The sequence below is a fragment of the Odocoileus virginianus genome, chromosome 22 (assembly GCF_023699985.2).
Source record: "Odocoileus virginianus isolate 20LAN1187 ecotype Illinois chromosome 22, Ovbor_1.2, whole genome shotgun sequence".
Lineage (NCBI taxonomy): Eukaryota > Metazoa > Chordata > Mammalia > Artiodactyla > Cervidae > Odocoileus > Odocoileus virginianus.
In genome coordinates, this window is record NC_069695.1 from 9,626,444 (window position 1) to 9,648,028 (window position 21,585).

Consider the following 21,585-nt stretch of genomic DNA (forward strand, 5'->3'; position numbering starts at 1 on the left):
AATTTTTTCTTTGAAGATTTAGGTTGTGAAAGTGAAAGTAGCTCAGTGGTGTCCAACTCCTTGTGACCCCATGGACTAAACAGTTCATGGAATTCTCCAGGCCAAAATACTGGAGTGGGTAGCTTTTCCCTTCTCCAGGGCATCTTCTGAACCCAGCGATTGAACCTAGGTCTCCCTCACTGCAGGTGGATTTTTTACCAGCTGAGCCACAAGGGAAGCCAGATTAACGTTAGTTCATGGCTAATGCCATAAGTGTTACCATAATGTGTATAATATAGGTTATTTTTGTGCCACCATTAATTTTAATAGACTTATAAAGTGGGCTATACAATATAGCTCTTCATGGGAAAAATGTATGTTCTCATGGCATTATTGGAGATTTAGAGTAAATTGGAGACTTAGAAAGATCTTGGGCATCTTCTCTAGAATGGCAAGATTCAACTGCAGTTCATCTTCTCCAGGCTATCTTTTTAAAATTCTTCTTTCATAATCAATCTATAGTAGCAAGAACTTATTAGCAGAATTCGCATTCTGAAGTCCATGTTATCCTATTCTTTGTTCTAGGAGCAACTGACCAATAAAATATGAAAAACTTTTCTTTAAGGGCTTTTCTCACTAAGCAGCAGAGGGAGTTAGGGTAACACCAAAATATCCCTCCACCAAAAACAAAAGGACACTAAAAATTTAAGCGGTAACTACAAATATATATATTTATATCATTATTTCATGTAACACTAAGGAAAAATTATGTAAAAATTTCCAACTGAGAACTAACAGAATAGACTGTATCAAATCAGTCTCTTTGGGGAGTTTTCACTCATTCAAACAGTGTACATCTTAAAAAATAAAATTCCTTGGGAGGGGGGATCGGGATGGGGAAAAAAAAAATAAATAAAATTCTTAAATGTTTTAACAGTCTTCTACTGATATACTACTATTGCCCAAAACATTTAAGTTTTTTATATTTTGGAAATGCCAAGGCCCATAATACATGTAGTATATGTATCAAATAGGCACTGTATAAGACTAATTGATAATTTGGGGAATGATAACCTTTAGTTTCAGAGAAGCCAAGAGCAACCCACTCCAGTACTCTTGCCTGGAAAATCCCATGGACAGAGGAGCCTGGTGGGCTGCAGTCCATGGGGTCGCTAAGAGTCGGACACGACTGAGCGACTTCACTTTCACTTTTCACTTTCATGCACTGGAGAAGGAAATGGCACCCCACTCCAGTGTTCTTGCCTGGAGAATCCCAGGGACGGCAGAGCCTGGTGGGCTGCCATCTATGGGGTCGCACAGAGTCGGTCACGACTGAAGCGACTTAGCAGCAGCAGCAGCAACCTTTAGTTTTGATTAAAGTTTTGATTAAAGAAGAGAGTAAAAAAGCTGGCTTAAAACTCAACATTCAAAAAATGAAGATCATGGCATCTAGTCCCATCACTTCATGGCAAACAGATGGGGAAACAATGAAAACAGTGATAGGCTTCATTTTGGGGGGCTCCAAAATCACTGCAGATGGTCACTGCAGCCATGAAATTAAAAGACACTTGCTCCTTGGAAGAAAAGTTACCAACCTAGTTACCAACCGAGACAGCATGTTAAAAAGCAGAGACATTCCTTTGTCAACAAAGGTCCGTCTAGTCAAAGCTATGGTTTTTCCAGTAGTCATGTATGGATGTGGGAGTATAAAGAAAGCTGAGCACCAAAAAATTGATACTTTTGAACTGTGGTGTTGGAGAAGACTCTTCAGAGTCCCTCGGACTGCAAGGAGATCCAACCAGTCCATCCTAAAGGAAATCAGTCCTGAATATCCATTGGAAGGATTGATGCTGAAGCTGAAACTCCGATAATTTGGCCACCTGACGTGAAGAGCTGACTCATTGGAAAAGACCCTGATGCTGGGAAAGATTGAAGGCAGGAGGAGATGGGGACAACAGAGGATAAGGTGGTTGGATGACATCATCAACTTGATGGACATGAGTTTGGGTAAACTCCAGGAGCTGGTGTGGACGGGAAGCCTGGTGTACTGCAGTCAATGGGGTCACAAACAGTTGGACACAACTGAGCAACTGAACTGAACTGACCCAAAATGGCAATATAGACTCAGAAGGAATTTTGAGAGAATATATGTGTCAAAATAAAATTTATAACAATGGGAAAAATAATGCTAAATATATAAAGAGCATGAATATGAAGTTCAGAAAGATCTGAGACAGAGTTCTACTTTGGGAATAGTCTTCTAGGTTGCTTCACACTAATTTTCCCTTTGGTAACAGTGAGAAAAACTCTATTAAATGTATTAAATATATGTTTCAAGGAAGTAGGAATGCTACCTAGATAGGGAAGGTTTGGAGATAGAGATGGTCAAGATTCAAAAAAAAGGAGAGCAAGACGTTCGAACTCAGCATTTGAAGCTCTCCTCCTTCAGGTAAGTGATTTCAAAAGGAAAATTTGTGGCTGAGAGCCTGAACAGCAAAGGTATCAGGAGTCTCATGATGACAGAGAGAGAAAAAGTGAAGTTTAGAGACCACTAGGGGTGGAGATAGGGTGCCAATAAATACCCCAGGGTTTCTGACTCATACTCCAGAGAAAAGGTTAACTGTGAAAACAGATGAGGCCTCCCATGGACTACATCCTGATGAACTATGAGGAGCTACCCCAGAAAAGAGGGCTTCCCCGGTGACTTGGTGGTAAAGAATCTGCCTGCCAAGCAGGAGACACAGGAGAAACACATTCGATCCCTGGGTCGGGAAGGTCTCCTGGAGAAGGGAATGGCTACCCACACCAGTACTCTTGCCTGGAGAATCCCATGGACAGAGGAGCCTGGTAGGCAACAGCCCAGAGGGTCACAAAGAGCTGGACATGACTTAGTGACAAACAGTCTCTAGAAGGATAGGTCAAGTCCCTGTGGAGGAAGCTGACTTCATCTCAAGCCTCAAATTACTGCTCCAGTTCTTTATCTGCACTGCCGAGCACTCAACAAGGAAGTGAGAAGCAAAAGTGACTTACAAAGACAAGAACTGGATAACCAAGAAGAAAACAAAACACATACTAGAAGTGGATTGATAGAGAGCGAGATATTTGTTACTATCAGATACTAACTAATTATAATTCATATATTCAAGAAATTAAATGACAAGACAAAATTTTAGTAGAGAACCAAGAGCTATACAAAAGCATCAAATAAACATTCAAAAATTGTCAAAACTGTGAAATGTGACAGGCCATGCACCTAGAGCCTATGCTCCACAAGAGAGGACACAGCAATGAGAAGCCCACACACTGCAGAGTAGCCCCCATTTGCCTCAACCAGAGAAAGCCCATGAGCCGCAATGAAGACCCTGCACAACCAAAAATAAAGAAATAATTAAAATTAAAAAAAAACACAAACACCAAAAACTGTGAGGTGTGATGATACTGTGATTATATTTTTTAAAAGATTTCTTAACTTTTGAGAGATATACTGTAATATTAATAATAAAATGATACACCTGAGGCTGGCTTCCTAGTAGGATGTCAAAGAAACAAGACTGGCAATAAACTGACCACTTCTGAAGCAGAATATTTTAAAGCAGAATATTTGCTTGTACCAAGCAGAATATTGGTACATGACGGGATTCCCCAGTGGTTCACCAGTAAAGGATCCACCTACAATGCAGGAGACCTGGGTTCAATCCCTGGGTCGGGAAGATCCCCTGGAGAAGGGAACCCACTCTAGTATTCTTGCCTGGAAAATCCCATGGACAGAGGAGCCTGGTGGGCTACAGTCCATGGGATCACAAAGGATTTAGACATGACTTAGCAACTAAATAACAACAATATTGGTACATGAGGTTAAATTATATCATTCTTTCTACTTTTGTATATACCTCAAATTTTCCATAATGAAACTTTTAACAGAGACAAAACACTAAAAACTAAGACATATGAATTATTCTTAAGGGCATGACTCAATAATTACTGCTATATATCACTGTTAAACAAGGTTTTAAAAATCACTTCCTGAACAACAAGGATTTACTGCATAGCAAAGGGAACTATATTCGATATATTGTAAAAACCTGTAATGGAAAAGAATACAAAAAACTGAAAAAAAAACCAAAACCCCAAATCACTTTGCTGTATACTTGAAACTAACACAATACTATAACCAAATAAAAAGAAAAAAACCTACTTCTTAGAGCCTCTTAAAGGTCACCTGCAAGAACAATACAGAAAGTGATTACACTGTGGAGATTACAACTATATCCCTATGGAACAGTAGGGGAAAAATCCAACTATTCCAATGGTATATAAGCAGATACCTGTAACCGGGATATAAACCAGTGGCAGTGGCAAAGAATTCAAAAGAACTAAAATTTAAACTCTTCCCTAATGGAGGGAAAATAACAGACATAACCATTTCATATTGCTATTAATACCTCTGTAAGCGTGTATGCTTCTTCAGCTGTGCACTCAGCCTGTGCCGTAGGATTACTTAATGCAAATATTATAGGCCTTTCATTGATTTCAGCCATCGCTTTGATTACACCAGGAGTGAAAAGTCGGCCAGCTCCTGCAACTCCTATAACAAATGAAGGGGGGAAAAAAAGCAACTTCATTACAAGTAAATATAGCAATCCCATCAACAGCATATCTACAATAGGTTTAACAGAACAAAAGCACACATAAACCCCCATTACAAAGATAAGAGTTTGCATTGCTAAGGTAATTTCAATCTTACATCTGCAAAGAGAAACGATAAAAACACTAAAATTTCTACTTAAATATTTATTATCTACCCCAGACATAGTAAATTGTGAGAAAAAAAACAGAGTATAAGACAACCTCCAGGGTCCACTGACAGTCCAGTGGTTAGGATTCTATGCTCCCAATGCAGGGGGCACAAGTATCCCTAGTCAGGGATACAAGTATCCTTGATCCCTGGTCAGGGAACTAAGATTCTGCATGCTGCATGGTGCAGCAGGGGAAAAAAAAAAAAAAAAAAAAGACTCTCTCCATCACATTATTGTGCTAATAAGCACAGAGGTTCAGTTTTAAAAGGGGACGAGTTCCACAAACTGGCTATACGATGTGAATGCATTTAACACTACCTCACTGCATACTTTTAAATGGGTATAATGGCAAATTTTAAGTTATATATATTTTGCCACAATTAAAATTCTTTTTTAAATGAAAAACTTGCATCTCTAAATGTTAACTTGTTAAACTCTGTGGTACTCATTATAAAATAATAAGAGTTTAGAAGTGAAAAAAGATCTTGACTATAGTCATCCACGTCCCTGATAGAGATCAGTTTAATGAACTTTTAGTAAGCACCTACAATGTCTCAGACACTGTATGTAGGTCACTGGGATATAAAAGTGAGTATAATGCAGGCAGCTTACAAGTTGAGAGGGAAAGCAAGACAGTAAACAGTAAATCAGAAAACCGGTCATAGGTGCTCAGCGTGCAGTGTACAGAGGAATGGCTGAAGGAAGAATACCCAGCCCAGAGTGGGAATTGGCGGTGACAAGTAACGCCTCAGCTGAACGTTTCTGTAGTTCATCCAATGAAAAGACTTACAATCAACAAAGAAATTTTAAATTCCATTTTATAAACGGACATGTAATAAAGGGGAATACTGGTCTGGAGCCCAGAATTTTAGTGCTTCCTCTGTCAGTCCTGGCTATATGAAGTGCTCACAAAACCTTGGGCAAGTTGTTGAACAGCCCTGTGCTTGCGTTTCTCATGGAAAAAAGCAGCGTATACTCAGTGCTCTCCCACGTGGTCACATGAGGTCTGTGGACATATTCTTAGGGATCCATGAGTTCTAACAGAATGAAACTTTTTTTCTCATTTCCTTCATCCTCCAGGGTCAGTCAATGGACAGATTCTTAGGTTTTCATATTGAGTCAACCCACCCCAGTGTTCTTGCCTGGGAAATCCTATAGACAGAGGAGCCTGGCGGGCTATAGTCTTGTGGGGGTCACAAAAGAATCGGACATGACTTCGTGACTAAACAACAACAAACAACAAAAAATTGAGTTCTGAGAGAAATGCACTTACAGTCTTAAAGATTACTTCTCACTCTAAAAAACTGTGAGTTTCAATCAGTAAAGCACCTAACACAGATATCCTTTTCCTAACCATAAAAACTGTTCGTGATTTAAAACAGCTTACTACTTAAAATTCCATAGGGCTCCTCCAAGAAATTGGTAAAATACAAGAAAAAGGATACATTCAAATCTTATAGCTGTATAGGAAATGAAACAGTCCCTCTTTTAAAGACTCTTTACATTTTCTGTTAATGCCATGTTACACAGTCTGATGTCAGCTATTAAATGCCTGACTCTTAAAACATACCAAAAGCTTTCAGCTTTGTTGTCAATGAAAATCTTTGACTCTGCATAGGATTTTCTTGGTACAGTCTGTCAAATAACCTTGGTCTTTTTCAGGTTTTGAGCCCACCAGTCATACCAACTCTAAAGCAAAGCATGAGCAATCACACAGCTTCTAGAAGTTAAAAGTACAGGCAGCATCTGTACACACTGTACCTAAAAGCTGTCACATACAACACAGGGAATACAGCCAACACTGTTAATAACTATGAACGGAGTATAACCTTCAAAATTTCTGAATCACTACATTGTACAGCTGTCAATTATATGACATTACACATCAAGTACACTTCAGTTAAAAAAAAGCTATCACATCTACAGTGACCTAAATGGGAAGGATATCCAAAAAAGGGGGAATATAGGCATACATATAGCTGATTCACTTTGCTGTGCAGCAGAAGCCAACGAAACACTGTGAAGCGACTACACTCCAACAAAGATCAACTCAAAAAACAAAGCTATCACAGAAACATATATGCTGAAAGCTAGGTAAAATATGTCATTTCATTTTTAGTAATTCTGCATGGAAGTTATGCCTGGCATTATACAGGTAAGTAACAGAATGATGGCAACAACTTTACTCACCAATTATAGCTGAAGGCTTAAGTATATTTACTGCCTCTTCAAAAGTATCAGGTAGGCTCTCTGGAGCTGAGTGAGCAAATGGTTCCTGATGACTTTCTATTTTAGCTTTCCGCCCCTGAATTTTTAGATAAAATATAATTTTTTAGTAAATGTTTATTGAGGATTCGTTGAAAAGACATCATTATAAGTCACATATTGTTACTACAGTAAGAATGTTTCATTTTCATTTACATTTCTCTTCAACTCATTATCTTCCAATTCTTTCTTCATATTGACCATAAACCAAAATATAAAACATGCATCAAATTCCACTATAACTGAAAATTTCTAATCCCTTTCAAAAATTCATTTACTCTGTGAAATCTTCCTAAATCCAACAGGACACAAAGGCATACAATTCCTTATGTGGGCTAGCTGCATTTTAGAGCTTAGAATTTCATATTTCAGAAATGTCTTATGATAGTATATCACAAGTGCTAGTCGCTCAGTCGCGTCTGACTCTCTGCAATCCCACAGACTGTAGCCCGCCAAGCTCCTCTGTCCATGGAATTCTCCAGTCAAGAATACTACAGTGTGTAATATATCACAAACACCCTCTCAGTGGTTATTCCACAACTGAACGGAAGTTATGAATAGTCACATCAAGTACAAAAGGTAAATACCATCTTTGGTCTTGCTACTAAAGTTAGTAGGTGATTTCAGGTCTGTCAGATTTATTATCAAATGAACTTCAGGTAAAACTCAGGGATTTCAGAATCTCAGATAGACATTATGGACTTATACTACCAAGAGTTCAGAAACAAGAGGAAAGGGGAATTCTGGTTTAAGATAGCTGAATGAAGTAATATAATATGCTTTCCTTACCAAATCCCAGGTCAAAACCCATTAAAAATAAACTCCTTGGTAGTGTCACAAAGGTGGGAGATGTACCACTGACACATTAGAACAGTGATGAATTTCTCAAAAGTTTAAAGCAAACAAAAACATGCTGAATGCAAAAACAAACCAGGATGACAAATCCATGTCCTTATTTTGGCAAATGAGAAGAACTCCCCCAGCAAAGGTGACTTTTCACATCAGAGTTCCAGACAAGCCCCAGGTGAGGACCAGCAGGGGCTCAGAAAAGCAAAACTCCATCATCACTTGGCTGGGGAATTAACTAAAAAACTGAAATACAGCCTCAATAGATCCTAGTTCTCAGAACAGTGGCTTCACATGCTTGCTCCCAAGAAGACCACAGCTCTTCCATGAGGGCTTCAATCGGAAACTCTCAAAGTCTCAAAAAAGAGGACAGTGTTTTGGGTCCCAAGAAGAGATACAAAGCCTAAAACTCATGCTAAATGAAAAACATATCCTGAACTTGCAGATGCACATACATTCATCCTAGACTTGATCACTGCAAATATGATAAAGAATCAAAACATTTATGAAAACAAACATCACAAACCAGAAGCACCAAATTCATTGCATACTAGCAAAAATATATACCAATGGTCTTCTAGGTACAAGGTCTTAATAACCCTTGCGTCTGACATACAAGCAAATATGGCAGTTACAGCTTTGGGAGGACGCACAGTTGAATGACTAACAGCATAGAGTTCATAGTCAGGCTACTTGGGTGGAATCCCACCTCCATGACTTCTAAGCTTGGAAAATGACTTCTAAGCTTGGAAAAATGACCTGACCTTTTTAAACCTCTTCCCTCATTTGTAAAATTTCATAAAATTTTTGATAAGATCAAATGAGATTGGGAAAAAAAAAGTTAAATAAGTTAATCACAATGTGTGGTGCTTTTTAAAATACTTAAAAAATTATTTAAAATTTAAACATTCAAGATTTTTCATTCATATACTTCAATTTTTTATTTCATTTTTTGTCCTAATAGAATACTGGCACTAATTAAGAAAAGATTTCAGGAACTAGAGCAAAGTAAATGACATAAACTTATTCCAAAGATGTAAATGATAAGTAGTTTATATATACGAATAAACACCACAAAAATATAACAACATTGTGTACTGCATAAGCTCAATCATGAAACAGTTTACCTATGCTTTGATGTGTTAAACAGTATAAGATACAAGGCATTTCTTAAGCTACTAGAAATGGCGATCAATGATAGGAAGGTGGGCAGGAACAAAGGATACGAAGTTGACCTGGGATAAACCTATCATCCATCATTTCACCTTAGGAATACATGCTTTTTTCTGGGGAAAAGGTCCATAGATTTCTATAAGAGATTATAATCTAAGGAATATATGCCTTTCTCTGGGGAAAAGATCCACAGATTTCTATTAGAGATTATGATCTATAAGAGATTATGATCGCCAAAGGGTTAAAGGATTTCTGTTCAAATATCAAATGTCCTGCTAACAATTTAGTTAGGAACTTCTGACTTCCCATTAAAAGCCAACTGGTTTAGAAGAGTCAGGAGTCAGAAAATAAAGCAAGAGAGAATACATCTGGTGCCAACATAGACATTATGATTTGAATATGAAAAGAAAACTCTAAAAATATCGCTATAACAACATAATTTTGCTTCTCCAAGTTTTAGAATACCTTACCTTAAATAATAAACCAAACTTGTCAACCATCCAAATTTTCTTTCGTGCCTCTTCTTCTGAGAGGCCATTTTCTACCATAGCCATAACTATCAGATTTGCAATTCCAAGAGCAGCCTGTCCAACAAAATATAAATTTCAAAAACAAAGATTAGAGTGTGATGTGATATTATAAGTTACTTTACATATGAGAATCATATGGTATGAGCAATACTGGGTCTATTCTTTCCTTATGAAGCACACAAAACTCGATTCTTTGTGATATTCTTTCCAAAGATTTAAAATTACCTATTTCACAACAGAGATCTTGAATTTATGCCCTCTATCTCAACAAAATTCGAAGTTCATTATGCCCCATTTTCCAGTCTAAAGGAGAGTGTTGGTTTTCAATCTTAAAAGCTCACAGAAACTTGCCTCTCCTGCTCCAAGAAATAAGATTCTATGATCTGAGATCGGTTTCCCAATGACTTTTTGTGCTGCAAGCAGGCCAGCCAGAGCAACTGCAGCCGTCCCTGTGAGAAAAGTAAAACATGGTAAAAAATGGGCACACTTAAAAAAAATATTTTTTTAAGTAGAAATCAAAAACCTAAGTTTTTTTTTTTTTTTGGCTTTACCTTGAATATCATCATTGAAGGTACAGTATTTTTCTCGGTATTTTCTCAAGAACCTGAATGCATTATGATTTCCAAAGTCTTCAAACTGAATAAGTGTGTTCTGTCCATATCTAAAAAACAGCAAAGCCCGATATGGTTGTGATGAAATACCACTTCTAAACATTTTTAAAATAATATACTAAGTTAGTTCACTTAAGGCCACACTAACAATTTTTAGAATCTGTGAAAGACTAGACTCAAAATATAGAAAAATCTATTATTCATTCAGAAAAATTTATGGGATGCTTAAAACGAATGTAGCGCCATGACAGACCAAAGGGATACTAATCTGTACAAACTATTTCCAAGTGCCTAGAACTGTACAGTCCATGGGGTTGCAAAGAGTTGGACACAACTGAGTTACTTTCACTTTTCACTTTCAGGAGGGTGCCCAGTGCATATATGCACAAATAACTTCCTAAAAAGGAAGAAATTTCTGTCTCTGAGTCTCAAAAAGTATGTATTTGATATGTGAATTTTCACTACATTCACAGTTAAACAGCAGCACAGTATATATTACATAAGAGGTTTAAAAAAACCACTGTATGAGTTCACTGGCGTTCAAAGGAAGATATCAATCATCTTGGCGAGCTGAAGTACGGGGAGGCATGAAAAGGAGGTGGAACTTTATTTGGGTCCCAAAAGAACAACAGTAAGTAAAGTGGTAGGAAGAAATACAAGGTCTATTTTACTGTCCCTGAATTTTCAAATCTGGCTACATATTTCAGGGTTTATATGAAAGTATAAGGGAGAAGTTGGTTAAGAGAGGTTGGAGCCAGATAAGGGAGAATTCTGAAAGCAAAACTGGGGAAGGCGACTTTTTTCTGTGTCTGATGTAGAATCTCTGAAGGCTTGAGAAGGGAAAAATTCATCTAAGACTCCCTGGAGGAAGGATAAAGCTGCCAGTAAGGCATAGCACATATCAAATGCACGGAGAGATGAGAAAGAAGGGAAAATAGCCAGGAAGGTACTGAGGCATGAGGACAAGAAGAGGTGAAGGAGAAGCCACAGGAAGTGAAAGGGACAGTTATGAGACATCAGAATGAACAAACAGAACTTGGTGATGAGGACCACACCCAGGAAGAGGGAAGAGCTGTTGAAATGCCAAGGCAGCCTGGATGACTAAAAAGGGGAAGGGAAGGAGGTAGTAATGACTGGGATGATAAAAAGTTTAGTTTTAGACATGTCAACAACTTTGACTCTGCAAAGGAATTGATTTTTAGGATCTTCCATGTACCAGTAATCTAAAAGATAGGGCAGGGAAGCTTCCTGGGCAGTACAGTGTTTAAAATTTCATGCTTCCACTGCAAGGGGCACAGGTCTGAGCCCTGGTTGGGGAACTAAGATCCTGTATGCCACCAGGGGCAGCCGGGGATTAAAAAAAAAGGTAGTGCAGGGCTAGATCATAAAAAGTTTGGACTTTACCCTTTGGCAATAGGAAATTAAGCAAAAGAATGACATAACAAAGAGCATGTTTTTAAAAGACTAATCTGGTGGTAAGGTGGAGAGGAAATGGAAAGGAGCGAAGCTGGAGGAAGGTTCTGAAGAATCCAAAAGAGACATGAGGATCTGCAGAGAGGCTGTGGCAATGGAAAAGAAAAGATGTATTTCTGAGGCTTGTAAGGGGTAGTACCAACTGGATGCAAGGACTGAATGACACTATATGGGGTTGACAGAAGAGGAGGAAGAGTCCATGATTAGACCAAGATCAAAAGTTTAGTGATGAGGGTGCATGCTACTGCCATTAACAGAGGCTAGATTTATTGAAGATAGGCAATGGTGTCTACCTGCAGCGTGGGAGACCTGGGTTCGATTCCTGGGTCGGGAAGATCCCCTGGAGAAGGAAATGGCAACCCACTCTGGTACTCTTGCTTGGAAAATCCCATGGACAGAGGAGCCTGGTAGGCTACAGTCCATGGGGTTGCAAAGAGTCGACACGGACTGAGCAACTTCACTTTCACTTTCAGGCAATTTAAAAAGGGAAAGAGATAGCAACAAAACCTCTAGAGGGAGGACTCCAGCCATTGGAAACGCAAGCCTCAGAGGAAGGCGGGACTACAGAGACAGGTTTTCATGGGCTGAGGAGTCATAAGCATAAAGGTCATAGGTTACATGACTCAAAAGAGGAAAGAACTATATACTCACCTGAATTTAACAGAAGAGAACAAGAAAAAAAAATCAGTGGAGATGACAAAGGAAACAAAAAAGGTTGGAGAAAGACTAAGTCAGGAAAGTCTTTTTGTTCAAGAGAAGAGAGAATTTCAAGGATGTAGCAGTGGAAAACCTGGTCAGATGCTACAGACAGGAGGAGAGAGAAGACCAAAATTTAAAACATGAAAGCAGCACAAGAATTTCACTGGAATGGTGGAGTGAGCCTGGATGCCGAGAGCTGAAGAACTGCACGGTGAGGGTGTCACTTAGGAACCGTGAGTGCAGACGTCGAGATTTCACTGTGCTCAGGATGTCAGATAACTGAGGAAAGCAAAGCCGAGGCATTACAGCACATCAGCACAGCGAATTGGGCAGGGAAGAAGCGGAGTTCTCAAACGCTTAATCTCCTCTACCTATCTTCACAAGAGATTAAAGGAAAACAAAACAGTGGTTCTTTTTTTTTTAACATGCTTTCATATACTCAAACTTTAGAAAAAATACCTGTCAGTAATGGCCTTCATAAACTCATCAATTAGGTCATCGTAACGCTGTGATCGATCTCTTTTCTGATATAACCCCATATAAAATGGATCCTTTAAGAGGGCCTATAAAACAGAACATAAATGTGAAAGCTTTTTGTTACATAACCAATGTAAACATATTCTGTAAAACAGAAACTGTAAAGTAAAAAAAATTAATAACTGTAAAAACTGTATTGCTCTTCTTCAAAAAACTTTTAATAGTATTAATCTACTGTTATTCATATAGACATTAAAAGAAATTTAAGACAAAAGCTAACATCTAATCACAGATTTTTCTCTTATCTTTAAAAGAGGGACGCAATAAAGCTGTGGGAGAAGGATCAGAGAGGGAAAGTAATTTTACTCACCAGATTATCGGTTCCCACATCAATACACACAGGCAGACATCTATCAGGCCTTATTCCTGCACAAGCTGTATATAAACAAAGTTTTCCTACTGGAATTCCCATTCCGTAGACACCCAGATCTCCAAGACCTAGAATTCTCTCTCCATCAGTTACCACGACAGCCTTAATCACAAAAAAAATACCAATTAAAAGTTGTCCAAAATGGAGCACTAAACAAAAGCATTTTTAAAAAAGATTCTCTTCATCACAAAATAGCACGTATTCTATTATTCCATTCACATGAATACGTAAATCTACAGAGAAAGAAAGTACATTAGTGGTTGTCTAGGGCTGGGGGGAAAGGAATGACCACTAATGGGTACAGGGCTTTTCTGGCGGGTGGGGATGACGGAGCTGTGATGAAAGTCTTCTAAGTTATGATGGCTGCACAACTCTGAATATACTACAAATTACTGAATTTACATTTTAAGCTGGTGAATTGCATTGTCTGTGCATCATATCTCAGAAAAGCTATTAAAGCAAAAAAGAAATTGAAAAAAAAAAAAAAAGATTTTCTTCACATATTTTCACTCTCACTTTAAAAAATAAAATTGTTTCTTAACTTTCAAAATAAACCAACCAAGAATACTTAAAATTCCAGGATTTCTAGACCCTAGATGTAAAAAGGAGAGTTAACTAGATTTGATTTCCCCATCTTTGGTTTAGAAGTAGAATGCTTCTGACTAGAAACTGTTAAGTGTCAGTCGCTCAGTCGTGTCCGACTCTTTGCGACCCCATGGACTATAGCCCACCAGGCTCCTCTGTCCTTGGAATTCTCCAGGCAAGAATACTGGAGTGGTTTGCCATTCCCTTCTCCAGGGATAGAACCTGGACCTCCTGCTTTGCAGGCAGATTCTTTATTGTCTGAGTCAGCAGGGAAGCCCCCTGACTAGAGGATCAACTTAAATATGTTCATAATGACTAAACAGGTGAGGGAGGAACAAACTTCCAGTAAGGATTAATCCTAAGAGGAAAATAAGTAAGTAAGTAAGTGAAATCGCTCAGTCATGTCTGACTCTTTGCGACCCCATGGACTGTATAGCCCACCAGGCTTCTCTGTTCATGGGATTCTCCAGGCAAGAATACTGGAGTGGGTTGCCATTTGGAGTTTAGAAATCACATGCTACTCCAAACAACAACTGAAGCCAAACAAGAAAAACCTCAGCAATGGTGAAAAAAATCTAAAATAAAAAATATACCTACAAAGTTTTAAGATGATACTGTGAACTTAATGATCTGACTGAACTTTTTCTAGGCTCTTTGAACAAATGATAATTCAAAGATAATTTTGGTGAGGAAGCCATGCAACAAAGGCAAGCAAGACTACTGCCTATAATAAACACTGATGCCTACCAAAAGATCTTAAATAAGTCCTTAGCTTTTGTTTTATGAAAGACAGTCAGATTGATTAAGGATCTAAATCTACCTTGGATTTACAAGAAAAAAGACATAATGAATCCTCATCACCCACCAGAATAGAAGTTTTTCGGGCATTTTAATGTATTTTCTTTACCTAGAACAATATTAATTGAAGGCAGGAGGTACCAGTGGTACTAAAGTGAGCAGGCTCACCTTACTCACTCCAATTGCTTTCCCACGGCAAACTCGATACCAACCCCTTTTGTAAAGACCATCATGATTTTCTCAGAGCACTAAATCTGCATGTATGTAAGTATAAAGTTAAACAGAGCAACAATAAAAAAAAAACTGTTCTTGGAAATTGAGAGGTAACTTACATAGAAAGAAAAGGCATCGTGAAAGGAAGGTTGTGCTATTAGTACCTTAACATGATTTTCTGGCCAGTTATCCACAATTGATCTAACATGACCTCTGTCTGAGATTGAAATAAATAATCCCCTGCAACAGAACAAAAACACCTTTGCATTTCACGACAGTTTTTGTTTTTTTCTAAGTTTTTGTTCATAATTGGAATATTTAGATATCTTAATAAAAACATCAAGACACAGTGTAGTTTCCAAGCAGATTTAGCTAAGTGACACTGGTTTATTTTCAAATATTTTCAGCTACTTAAAGCTGTAATTGCATTGCTCACGCAGTAGCTGCAACAAAGATTCGTTTTAAATGATGCAATCATTTTACCCAAGAAGAAATGTATCCATATCTCCTGCTCAAATAAACTCAATATACCTCCATAAAATACCTCCAAAAATCAACATAAAGACATCCCATCAATGCAACAGAACATGAAACCACTAAGTAAACTACTGTTAAAAGTCACTGGAAGTTTGAAATCTGAAGAAGCAGGAAGGGAGAGAAGAAAACTACGGTAATTTCAAATAAAAATACATCCTTGAAGCATTAGGAAAAAGGAAAAAGTTATTCTAAATACAGTATATTGTTATCCAATTGAGATAATTAATCCAGGTTTCAAAAAAGGAAGAGAGAAGGGAAAGAAGAGAGAGAAAGAAACATAGGTTCTGGACAACAGGGCAAGTAGAGATGAGGGCCAATAGGTTCTTTTATTTGACTTTCTCATTGATATCTTTTTTAAAAAATTTTGTCTTATTGAAGTATAGCTGATTCACAATGTTGTGTTAATTTCTGCTGTACATCAGTGATTCAGTTATATAAATATATATATATACACATTCTTTTTGATATTCTTTTCCATTATGGTTTATCACAGAACACTAAATAATAGTTCCCTTGGCGATACAGTAGGACTTTGTTTATCCATTCTTCTCATTGACATCTTAACTCTGGCATTACTATCCTAGCTCAAAGCAGTTTAAACAGTTTCTGAACCATAGCTGCCTAGTACAGTAGAATCATCTGATGAGCTTTTTAAAAATTCCAGGATTCTACCCCAGAGATTCTGATTTAACTGGCCTGGAGTTAACCAACCAAGACTTACCGACCATCTCCTATGTAAAAAAAAAAAAAAATCCACTGTCATTGCATAAATGATACGTGGTATCTGCCCTCATCCAAAAGCTCTTTATGTTTCATGTGAGTTCTTAATTCTGGTGCACAACAAAATCACACCAGGAGCTTTAATGAAACAGCAGTACCTGGGCCCAACTCTAGACTAAAGGAATCAGAACCTCTGTGTGTATGGTGGAGGGGAGCAGGGCATCAGGATCCTTTTGTTTTCCCTTTGTCTTTTAGTCTGAACTGAGAAATGCTACTACTCTAAGTGAAAATGAAACTATAAAAGAGCTGAACAGCTGAGCCATATCACAGAAATGTTTAGACACATTAACTGATAGCACAGAACAGACAGTGTTCTCAAAAGTGTCTTCCGGGGAGTACCTGCAACACCATCACCGACGGTGTTCATTATAATCTGGACCGCCAGACCCTTCTCTGTTTCATCAGAATCTTGGGAATAGGAAGGAGAGGAAAAGTTGGCAAGGATCAACACTTTAAGTAAGTCCCACAGATGTTTCCATATGCATGTTAAAGTTTGAGAGCCACTAGACTAGAGAGGAGACTGATGACAAATGCTGTCACACGGCGTTTGGATTTCTACATTTGTAACAGTATGTAAGCAGGACATTGGAAAGATATAAGGATGGTGGGAAATGACTACAGGTTAGAGGAACAAGACAAGAAAACTCAAATTAAGTAAAAATAGCACTGACACAACGCTTATAAGTTTACAAAGAACTGTCACATCAGTTTCCTCATCTAACCTTCTAAGCAGCTCTTGGAAAGGTACTGGAATCCCTATTTTATGATAAATGGATTCAGAGGGATAAAGTAACTTACTCAAAGGCTTGAGCCAACACTCACCCCAGCATCCTTTTCACTTAAAATATTTGAAGGTGCTTGAACTATTTGAAATTAAAATTTGTGTAAGATCATAAAAATGAACAAGCAATAGAAATAATGCTGATAAAAAATGAGATTTACTCTCTTAATCAGCCAGACTGTCAAAAAGTTTTATGATTATTCTGCAGAATGTGCTACCAAAATGGAGAATACTTTTTTTCGGTATAAAAGTGAACAATTCCTCTAACAATCAAAACTTAAAGAAGATTAGGAATGAATGATGCTATTTCCACAAAATAAAGAATATGACACATTAGATTTTTATGAATCCCTTTCTGTCCAAATTAAGTTTTTGTGAGGAAGGGAACTGTGGTTGGATAAAACTGCAACACAAAAAACAGAAATGTAATCAGTGCTGTGATTTTTTTCCTATACAATAGTAATTTGCAAAAATATTTTTAAAATAAGTCTTACTTAGGTCTTCTAAAGATGTGTCCATACTGGGAGCAGGCAAGACCAACTGTTGGTGTATATACAATTGGCATTAGAGTTTCAATATCATCTTGCAGTATTCTGTAAAACAATTTCTCATTTCTTTCTTGTATTCCCATTATATAGATGTATCTGAAATTGAGCACAGTAAATAATGTCTACATCACACAGCATTAAAGATTTTAGCCTTTGAAATGAAATCTAAACATGTACAATTAAGGATCCCCTCCCCCTGGAAAACAAAACCCTATATATCCTTATGTAATACCCAGGACTAAAAAATTAAAATGCACTTAAATTGTAGATGATGATGATGAAGAAAAGAATCAGAAGCAACAGCTAACATTTAGTGGGCCCTTACTGTGAATCAGGCTCTGAACCAGGCGCTGGGAATGCAAAAATTACCATGAGGCCCCCACCCTTAGGGGCTTCCCTTGTAATTCAATTGGTAAAGAATCTGACTGCAATGCAGGAGACCTGGGTTCAATCCCTGGGTTGGGAAGATCCCCCTTGAGAAGGATATGGCAACCCACTCCAGTATTCCTGCCTGGAGAATCCCAGGGACAGAGGAGCCTGATGGGCTACTGTCCATGGGATCTCGAAGAGTCAGCCACGACTGAGCGACTAAACCACCACCTCACCCTTAAGTAGCTAATCTTCAAGGTGACTGACATGTAAACAAGAAAACAAAATAAAGTGGCATTCATTCAAATATTCACTAAATACTAAATATGTGCCAGGCATGATTGTAAACTCCAGAGATCTAAGAAGTGCCCCTGTTCTCATGGGGTTTATAATCCAGGAAACTTAGAAGCATTTTAAGTCTATTATAGCACACAGAAGTAGCATAAAGGAGGCAATGGTTAATTCATATAAACCTATAAATAACAGCTTTTAAAGAATAAAGTTTAGAAAAAGGGAGGCGTTGGGCTGAAAAATCAGTTATCACCTTGAATTAAATATAAAATAGACTTGTTTTTTTCCCCTCATTTATTTCTCCTCCTGCTACCATCTGATCAAATGGGAATCCATCTGGAGTCATTCCTGAATTCTTCCTCTCCCACCCTCCCCCATCCCAACCTAATAAACTCACAGGTCCTACAGAGACTATTTGCTAAACACCTTTCACACAGTTGTTTCCTCCCTTTCTAACAAGTCTCTATACACACAACTTTGTTCTCCTGTTCCAATCTATTCTCTTAAAAACATATCTCTGATCAGTTCTATTTTGCTTGAATGGCTTTCAAACACCAGTTTAATAGGCTTAAGCTCTTAAAATAGTTGAGGAGACTCCCCTGACTACTTTGCAGCCTCGTCTTTGTGCTGAACTTGCTCCAGAGCACTCGCCTTGGCACTGCAGCACATGACAAGGCGGCCGCTGCCGGGAACCCCCGCTATCCAGGCAGAGGCCTCTCTGCTCATGCTCTCCAAGTGCAGCTGAGGGTCTTTTTCGGTCATCCCTGTCCCCCACCACACAGACATACATTTTAGATTTTCCGATTTCCAGGTCCCATAACACCCTGCTCCCTGTGTGACCCTCATGCCACTTTCTGACTTTCTCTCCCCTCCGTGATGAGTGAGAGACGAAACACACACATGTACATATGTACGTGTGTATGTACATATATGCGCTTTCCTGGTGGCTCAGACAGTAAAGATTCCAGCAATGTAGAAGACTAGGGTTGGGAAGATTCCTCTGGAGAAGGAATGGCTACCCACTCCAGTATTCTTGCCTAGATAATCCTACGAACAGAGGAGCCTAGTGGGCTACAGTCCATGGGGTCACACAAAGAACTGGACATGATTGAGTGACTAGGCACAGCACACACACGTGTGTATGTATGTATATGTGTGTGTGTATAGTCCCTCATTCATCACTCTCCCTCACCTACTCATCTGACATTCAAAGAAACCAATCTCACTTGTCACCAATATCCAATAATCTCCTATACTTTACAAAACAAATGAATATTTTAGTCCTATAGTCAAACCGATCCCTTTACCCACAATACCCTGACCTTCTTTCTCATTTCGCCTGCTCCCTGTAACATAGTGTTTCAAATTCAACTAAGGCATCACTTCCTCCAGGAAATGCTTTCCCAGGCTGCAGAAGGCATCCCTCTTCCTCGCTGTCCTACAGACTGCAGTACGGCTACAATGATAGTCGTAGCCTAACTCTCTATGATGAGCTCCTAGAAGGCAGGCTGTGAGTTACCAGGGCGGCCATACATTCCAGTTTGCCTGGGACAGTTTCATTTACCTCTTTTTCACTCCCCAAAGTGTCCTGGATTGGATGATATATTATATGGCCACCCTATCTGTTACTCACTTTATATCCTCAGTGGCTAGCAACAGCACACAAAGTAGGTGATCAATAAAAGCTGAACAGAATAGGTGTATGCTTCTACCATTCAATACAAACCTTAAAGCTCTGTGATTTTAACTATAAAAAAATGATTCCTGCTGAGTTTTACTACAGTGAAAATAAGGGAATTATTCACTGAAGTGAAGGAAATATAATCATTATAAAATAAATCAACTAAAATACAAGTTTCATTATAAGACTTATTTCTCATGCCATCATAATAGTACTCCCAATTTTCCAGCTCAACTCCAGAAAAATAAATGACCCAATCAAAAAATGGGCCAAAGAACTCAACAGACATTTCTCCAAGGAAGACATACAGATGGCTAACAAACACATGAAAAGATGCTCAACATCACCCATTATCAGAGAAATGCAAATCAAAACCACAATGAGGTACCATTATACGCCAGTCAGGATGGCTGCTATCCAAAAGTCTACAAGCAATAAATGCTGGAGAGGGTGTGGAGAAAAGGGAACCCTCTTACACTGTTGGTGGGAATGCAAACTAGTACAGCCGCTATGGAAAACAGTGTGGAGATTTCTTAAAAAGCTGGAAATAGAACTGCCATATGACCCAGCAATCCCACTTCTGGGCATACACACCAAGGAAACCATATCTGAAAGAGACACGTGCACCCCAATGTTCATCGCAGCACTGTTTATAATAGCCAGGACATGGAAGCAACCCAGATGCCCATCAGCAGACGAATGGATGAGGAAGCTGTGGTACATATACACCATGGAATATTACTCAGCCATTAAAAAGAATTCATTTGAATCAGTTCTAATGAGATGGATGAAACTGGAGCCCATTATACAGAGCGAAGTAAGCCAGAAAGATAAAGACCATTACAGTATACTAACACATATATATGGACTTTAGAAAGATGATAACGATAACCCTATATGCAAAACAGAAAAAGAGACTCAGATGTATAGAACAGACTTGTGGACTCTGGGAGAAGGCGAGGGTGGGATGTTTCAAAAGAACAGCATTGAAACATGTATATTATCTAGGGTGAAACAGATCACCAGCCCAGGTTGGGTGCATGAGACAAGTGCTCGGGCCTGGTGCACTGGGAAGACCCAGAGGGATCGGGTGGAGAGGGAGGTGGGAGGGGGGACTGGGATGGGGAATACATGTAAATCCATGGCTAATTCATTTCAATGTATGACAAAAACTACTGCAACGATGTAAAGTAATTAGCCTCCAACTAATAAAAAAAAAAAAAAATTAAAAAAAAAAAAAATCTAAACATCTAATCAACTCTCACTTTTCCAAAGGGCCATTCAACTTTTTCAGGTTTCTATGGAACCGTAAGGCTTGAATATCTTGTGTCTCTATTTTGGGAGGTAGAAGTCCTTGAAGACCAAGCATTTGTCTTTCCTGTAATGTGAACGCCATCCCCTAAAAAGGAAAAAAATTAAAGAATTAAAAATTATTAATTACAGGGGTAGCAAATGTAATGCAACCTACCTAATGTAATTTAAACATAAACTTAAAAAGATCAGCCAGATAACACTTTGGCCCCGACTTTCAAAAATCTGTAAGATTGATCATATCTAGTACTGGTGAGAATATAGTAAAAGAGTTACTCTCATACCATTGCTGGAAATATAAACTGCTCTAGGCTTTTAGAAAGCCAATTTTAAAGTATTCTTAGATTTTTTTTTATTGCACATATTTTATTTTTTTAACTGAAGAATAATTGACTTACAATATGTTAGTTTC

General features: G+C 38.3%; 1 protein-coding gene across 1 annotated transcript in view; it reads right to left on the bottom strand.

The window, feature by feature from the left end:
• Positions 1–21,585, bottom strand: part of ME2 (malic enzyme 2) — a 50,177-nt gene that overhangs the window by 14,091 nt on the left and 14,501 nt on the right. The window contains exons 3-12 of the mRNA XM_020869295.2: positions 21,128–21,261; positions 17,468–17,617; positions 15,040–15,115; positions 13,220–13,381; positions 12,832–12,935; positions 10,141–10,250; positions 9,941–10,038; positions 9,530–9,643; positions 6,966–7,080; positions 4,422–4,564 (exon numbers count right to left, since the gene is read on the bottom strand). Coding sequence (XP_020724954.2) covers positions 4,422–4,564; positions 6,966–7,080; positions 9,530–9,643; positions 9,941–10,038; positions 10,141–10,250; positions 12,832–12,935; positions 13,220–13,381; positions 15,040–15,115; positions 17,468–17,617; positions 21,128–21,261 — 1,206 coding nt within the window. The remainder of the gene's footprint in view (positions 1–4,421; positions 4,565–6,965; positions 7,081–9,529; positions 9,644–9,940; positions 10,039–10,140; positions 10,251–12,831; positions 12,936–13,219; positions 13,382–15,039; positions 15,116–17,467; positions 17,618–21,127; positions 21,262–21,585) is intronic.